Raw genomic sequence first — 7,523 nt, forward strand, 5'->3', positions numbered from 1 at the left:
GAGCAGGTAGGATCTGGTCCTACTAACCCATAATACATATCCTTCTAGTATTCAAGGCAAATGGAGCCTCACTTGTAATTAGGTTTTACCTCTTACCCTATACTCAAATTCAACACCATATTTTCTAGTGACTGATTCATAGATACCCTCAGATCATCAGATCGCCTAAACACTTATATCGATTGACAAGATCAAGAAATCACTCTACCTTTTAACTGATGTTGTCCTTAGAATTTCAATGTATTTTTTTGAAAAAAAAACTCATCTAAGAAGTGACGATTAAGATTTATGAAAAACTCATTTTCCTCATCATTTTTCCTAGTGAAGCTCTCTGCTAGTGTTTTAAATTGTGGTTATGGTAATTGTGGACATTATGATGTGAAATTATTTGTGATTAAAAAATACTTTTGAATTTTATGAGATCTGATACGACCTAATGCAATTCACGACCCAAATGTGGTCTGGTAGTTATATTCTGAACTGATTGGTTGCATCATTATAATTTAGTATCACCCGAGACTCGATAATTACAATTTGATATTACAACAATCACCAAAACCAAAACATTATAATCATGTCAGGTGATGTGATCCGTAGTTAGAAACAATGTTCTCAGTAATGTCAAACAGGGTAATCATCATATATTTTTTGGGATTAATTTGAGTTTTAAATTAATAGATATATTAGCCCATTCCTAATTAAGCATCTTCTTATGAGAATATATTTATTGTTATTCAGAATCATCTGTCGTTTTTGGAAAATCAATGATTCTGTTTTTAAAATCCTATCATTACTCAAATTAATGAAATGTTACATAAATTTTATACAAATAAAGATATTATTTAGCTGAGAATAAAATTAAACGTGAATGGAGGTTAAGAAGAGGGGTATTAACGTAGGGAGTGAGAATCTTCCTTTTAATGGCAAGGGAGGGAAGTACTTTTTCCTTGAGTTTCAAAAGTAAAAATATAATTCCACTCTAAATAAAAGTAATAAAAATATTAATATATGTTATTTTTTTTTTAGCATTTCATAGTACTTCCATATGTATTATCTGAGAGAATCTCACCCCAACCTGGGAGATCAAAAGCATGTCCATATGTTCTCGACTATGGGAAAGCCACGACTATAATATTCATGCTCATTAACGTGGCACGCTCTATCACCACTCATATATCTCCATCGTTAGACCCACTAATTTCTGTAATCAGTATTAAAATATTTAGTGCAAGTTCATTTAATAATTTATATATTTTTATTCAAAAATAAGTTAAATTTCACACCGATAAATTTTTTCAATGTCACTTGTCATCATCGCTCTCGATAATAATAGAGTAACAACTTCCTCATCTCTCTCATCTTTCTCTTTTTGTATAAATAAAGTATTAGTCTTGCTTCCTTCCTAGTTTTAAAACCCTTTTTCTTAGCACCATCACCACACTGTTGCTCCCATTTGCAACTTGACAAACACACAAACCCTTAGCCAGCTCATCTCATAATAATTGAAGTTGACATATTCAACTACATTCTCTAGATTTGTCTTCTACATTATGTATATTCTTTATATATTATATTATACTATAGTAGAAGATATATAGTGGACAAATTAGATACTATATACCTTAGAAAATGGGAAGAGCTCCTTGTTGTGAGAAAGTGGGGTTGAAGAAAGGGAGATGGACAGCAGAGGAAGATGAAATCTTGACAAAGTATATTCAAGCCAATGGTGAAGGCTCTTGGAGGTCATTGCCCAAAAATGCGGGTACTTTTATTGAAATGCGCGTAATATTTATGGTATCAGTATAAAGATTTATATATTATAATTATATCATCAATTTTGATTAAATAAAAAAATATTGGTTCAGAAATAGAAAACAAAAAACTTTATATTGAAAAACAAATAACAGTTTTCAATAAAAAAATTATTTTAGTGTACTTTTAGTTGGTATTCTTCTGTACATTTTACTTAGAAGTGGACATTTTTGTTTTTATGTGAAGGTATAATATGTGATATTGATTGTCTTGTTCTCTCTGAATTTTGGGGTTTTGAAGGATTACTGAGATGTGGTAAGAGCTGCAGATTAAGATGGATAAACTATTTAAGAACTGATCTAAAAAGAGGCAACATTTCTGTTGAAGAGGAAAGTCTCATTAGTAAGTTGCATGCTTCTTTTGGAAACAGGTGAGTGTTTCATTGAGAGGTACATTCCAGAAATTTTTAACTTATATAACTAACCAAATTAGTAGAATGCTAGTGACTCACTATCTCACAATCTCACAATCTCACATACTCACCCTTGTTTCATGAAAACTATTACTGAAATTCAATCCAATTCCATTTTCTTTCTTTTTGAAAAATCCTCAGTTCTTCTAGTTGCTATTGTTTAAGGAGAACAAAATGTATGCATCGAGAGCGGTGTTGTGAGAATTGGATCGGATTGTGCAGTTCGACTGGTTTGATTGTCAAACAGATTTGAAAATGATTTTGGTTTGTAGTCTTACTTGAATGAAGGTTGAACCGTTTTCAACTGTAGCAATTCTAGTCCGACCACGTTAAATCCAGCTACCAGATTAACTGAGGGAGTAAACTAGACGGTTCACTTAAAAAGATGATCTTTTGTTCTACTCCGGTCCAAAAAAGATGAAGAAATATTATTTCAATATAATTATACATAATTATTAATTATATAAATTTTACATTTATATACCATTATATATTTGTAGATATAAATTATCATCCGGTGAGATCGAATAGTTTAATATTTTAAACCGGTTACACGGAAATTCTTCTAGTTTGACGTCTAGCTCGGGTTTATAACATTGGTTGAGAATGATGAATTATATATATTGTTATCGATTTATTTGTTATTCAAATTTTAGCATTATTATCTCTTTAGAAAAATAATATAAATAAAAAATAGATAATACAGTGATTATATATAAATTTTTATGATCATAATTATATATTGTACTCTTATTTTAAATGGTGGTTGGACTATAATGACAACAATAATTGCATAAATAATTACATAAATAATCACACTACAATTACGGTAGTCTTACGGACAATTGCTATCATAATTTAAAACCTAGTTTGAAACTAAAATTTCAATTTTCTAATTAGTATTACTTTAAAGAGATGTTTTTATATATTTATATTTTATAATATTTATCCATAAGAATTATAAAATGATGACTAATTAAGAGGATTCGAGACAATGCATGCATCTCGTGTTCTGAATATAATATCAATATAATGTTTTAAAGCTGTTATAAAGTTTTTTATAATTATAGTAGGTTATAGCTGCCGTATGAAATGATAGCTTCTGCTCCATCTTAAATGGCATTGTTCAGAGCTAATAACTGATGTTTAATATCATTTTTACAAATAAAATAAAATAAAGAACTTTATATTTCTATTTTATTTTCCAATTATAAGTTCTTTTGAAGCGCATAATGTACTAATATTTTTTGTGGGTGATCCTCTTAAATAGTGGAAGGGGATTGTGACACACTGCAAAAAAAACTCTGAAGATCATAATTTTATTTTTCAACAACAAAATTAACATATTTTTATAAATCCAGATTTAGGGTACCAAGTACCTACATTTTTAGAAAGAAAAAGTACAGAACCTCTCCCTAGGATCACTCACCCATGTACATCCTAGATGAATATCAATTTACTTTACATCATTTTTTGGTGATACTTTTCTGTCATTCTATACAGCTGAAAAAAAAATCTTGATAAAGTTAAAAAAAAAAAGTAATAATATGATGAAGTTTTTGACTTAGTAACAACATTTTCAGGTGGTCATTGATAGCTGGTCATTTGCCCGGTAGAACAGATAACGAGATAAAAAACTATTGGAATTCTCATTTGAGTAGAAAGATATTTAGCTATAATTATACTACAAGTACTAAACATGATGCCACCACCATGATCGAGCCTCAGATAATAGCTTTCCCTCCCAAGCGAAGAGGTGGTAGAACTAGCCGATGGGCTATGAAGAAGAACAAAACCTATGCCCTAAAAACAAAGCTTAATAATCATCAACAAAGTCCAAAACAAGTTCAAATTCATCAGAATAATGATGCAGTTCCTCTACCACCTACTCCATCACTTGAAAGTGAGAACTTGACAATGATAATGGATTTCATGGCTTTGGACCCGGAGAGAGAAGAAGAAGAAGAAGAAGTAGGTGATGGGTTAGGTAAAAGTTCCTCTCAACAAGAAGAAAACACAAGAGGTACATTGGTTCAAGAGGATCAGTACTTTGCAGTGGAGGAAGGTGAAAGAATAAATGAGATGTTTTGCATTGAGGGTTGGAAAGAAAAAAGTGATTATGAGATTTTGGGACAGTACCAAGAAGTAATTAATGGTTGTTGGGAGTTGAATTTTAATGAGTTCATGGACACTTGTTTTGTGGAACAAGAAAGTGGGGTTTTGTCGTTGACATTTGGTGAAGAAATTCTAGAAAGTAATAATAATAGTGATAATAATAGTAATAATAATAATAATGAAGAAGAAGTGGTGGGAAATGGTGCAACAAGAAATGAACCAACATGTACAACTAACCAATGCTCAAATGGGGAGTGTAGAGATTTATGTTCTTCTATGGCTTTGAGTTTAGATCATGGTAATAATAATAATAGTGACTTGGATTTTGAGAGTGTCATACAATTCAATGGTAATATGGTGTCAAAGTCATTGGAGGATAAAGAAAACTTGTTGTCATGGCTATGGGAAGATGATGATGGTTGGGGAAAGGATTGTGATCAATTTGGAGATATTGATTCTCAACTGGATGTAATGGTTGCTTGGTTTAGTTGAACCCGATATTATCTTTTTAGGTTTGTTTGTGAGTTAATTTTTAAGTAGTTGAGAGAAAAGAAAGAATTAAAAGTCATGAAATATACTTGTAAAATGACTTTATGATTTTTTCTTATCTTTCTCTCTTCTCTAAAAACAAACTCCGAAACACACTCTTTATTGTACTACTACTCCTTGATTTTGGGATGTAAAAACATCATGGTATTGGTTTCCTTTTTGTTTTGAATAGTGTGTAATTCATGTACATAAATAAATTATAGTAGTTATTTTGTTTGTGTGAGTATAGTTTCTAATTACACAAGTATTTATACACCACTCTTGCAATATTAGTTTTAATTAATTATAATGTATAAAACTATATGGATATGTTTGATTGAATAATAGTCAACAATGAAAATATGTTCGTACCAGCTGTGAAGAGTGAAGACCCTCTTAGGAGAAGTGTGATATTTAGTAAATGATAACAATTATGTGTGTGACATTACTTTTGCTTGATCATCAATTTTTTCTAAAATTAAGTATTTTTAAACTCAAGGCCTTCTTCGATTGTATAAATTAAAAGAATGATATGTATCAAAAATATTTAAAAAGAATGATCATATTCAATTTCAAAGTATGAATAATGGGTGATAGGTTTCAATTGACACATTTTGCTTTCCTTCTATTTAAGCAGCACATCAGGAGAAGTCTTACATAACAAGAAAAACTTTAGAAGGAAAGTTAAGAATGTTCTCGATTCAAATAAATAAGTACCTTTTTTTTTTTTAGACGAGGGGCTTAGCCCATAATATATTGATAAAATGGAAACATACAAAATTAGTTGACAAACCTATATGAAGGTAATTGAAAACTATCCCTATGCAAATGCGAAAGCACTTTAGAAGGTGGATGAGACCACCAAGTGTAGCATTTATGATCAATGCCCAAGTTTGCCAATAAATCAGCACATTGATTTCCCTCCCTATATATGTGTGTTATCCAGCAATCCATGGAAGACAAGAGCAACTTGCAAGCCCTCCATGTTGTCATAAGTTTCCAAGGGATAATCATAGATCCTAGGAGGATTTTTGTGACCAACAAAGAGTCACATTCTAACCAAATTGTATGCCATCCCATGCTATGAGCCTTTTGGATTGCTGAGAAGGCTGAAGAAAGTTCAGCATAGAGGGCATCATGAATGCCAAAATAAGTAGAGAAAGCACCCATGAACAAGCCATTGTGATCCCTGAATATTCCTCCCCCTCCAGCATGCCCTGGATGGCCTCTTGCTGCCCCATCCGTATTAATTTTAACTCTTCCAAAGGGAGGCATCTTCCAGTTCACCTCCAAGATTGAAGGAGATTTTCTATAGTTCACTTGCACCTTTAGAGACCTTATGATAGAGAAATCCAGAAGAGAGGAGCTAGCTATTGCTGAGGAAGAGTTACCAACCAGAGTGAGGAAGCTCTTTATTCTGTTAATTGCTTGAGGCATAAGCAACTGTTTGTCTTGGAACCTGCTCAAATTCCTGCAGTGCCAGATTGTGTTAACAACAAGCACTATGGCAGCAGTGATGAGGAATTGCACTTGGTCACTGCCTTTGACAGCAAGCAGGAGATTAGCAGCAGAAGATGTGTCTATAGAGATTTGGAATTGATTGGATAACCAATCCCAGATTGCAGCAGCAAAGGGGCATGAGAGAAATAGGTGCTGAGATGATTCAACATGGCCATGACAAAGATTGCATTTAGAAGCTAAAATGCATCCCCTAGCTTGTAGGTTCTCATCTGAGGGCATTTTATTGTTTAGAAGCCTCCAAAGGGTGAAGGATTTTGATGGAGGAATATATCTAGACCAGATTAACTTGCACCACTGCCTTGGATCAGAAGAAGGCATGATGCTCTTGTAGGCATCCTTGAGGGATAGAGATCCATCAGTAGAAGCTGACCAGAAGATTGTATCTTTATAATCAGATAGTTTAGTGCTGCATATGCTAGAAGCCACTGCTGGAAACTTTTGAAACAACTCCAGAGGAATTGTCCAGGCATTATTTGTAGAGAAATCAGCCACTGAACTGATTAGCTTGGGATGAATATGATCAGGAATATTGAGTAGATCCACTATAGGACTTCCTATCCAATTATCCCTCCAAAAATTGGTATCCTCACCATTACCTATGAGCCTAACAGAATGGTTGGTGGCATGGGACAAGTTGCTTTTGATTCCAGGCCATATTGATGATTTGAAGTACCTTTTGATTGAGCAATAATGACCAAACCTTTCCCTGAAGAAATGAGCCCACTGTTGGTTGGAACTAAGCATATTCCAGGCCAGTTTAATGAGAGAGGCTTGATTGATTTTCTTTATGGATCTCATGCCAAGCCCTCCAGCTTTTTTGGGAGTGCAAACTGTAGCCCAAGCCACTGTGACAATCTTTCTGGTTTTGGTATCCCCTGACCAGATGAAATTCCTTATGCTAGAGTCAACTATTTTGAGCAATTGTGCAGGCCAAGCATAAATGTGGAATGAGTACAGCATCATGCTTTGGATGACAGATCTAACCAATTCCACCCTTCCCATTATAGATAGCAAAAAACCTTTCCAAGCAGCAAGCTTGTTAATGATCCTATCAGCCAAAGGTTGCAGATGAATCCTTCTAGGCTTGCCTATAAACAGGGGAACTCCCAGGTAGTTGACAGGGAGGCTACCTCTA

The 7,523-nt window shown here is 33.3% G+C and overlaps 2 protein-coding genes across 2 annotated transcripts in view; both read left to right on the forward strand.

Annotated features, from left to right (window-relative positions):
• On the forward strand, window positions 1,418-4,831 carry LOC109344631 (putative peroxisomal biogenesis factor 19). The gene is made up of 3 exons (XM_019583389.1): window positions 1,418-1,762; window positions 2,053-2,182; window positions 3,808-4,831. Exons 1-3 carry the CDS (start codon window positions 1,630-1,632, stop codon window positions 4,829-4,831), a joined length of 1,287 nt encoding a protein of 428 aa, XP_019438934.1. The 5' UTR covers window positions 1,418-1,629.
• The window catches only part of LOC109344633, a 1,246-nt gene continuing 1,179 nt past the window's right edge, over window positions 7,457-7,523 (forward strand). The window contains exon 1 of the mRNA XM_019583390.1: window positions 7,457-7,470. Within this exon, the coding sequence (XP_019438935.1) occupies window positions 7,457-7,470 (14 nt within the window). The remainder of the gene's footprint in view (window positions 7,471-7,523) is intronic.

The sequence above is a fragment of the Lupinus angustifolius genome, chromosome LG04 (genome assembly GCF_001865875.1).
Source record: "Lupinus angustifolius cultivar Tanjil chromosome LG04, LupAngTanjil_v1.0, whole genome shotgun sequence".
NCBI classification, from domain to species: Eukaryota; Viridiplantae; Streptophyta; class Magnoliopsida; order Fabales; family Fabaceae; genus Lupinus; species Lupinus angustifolius.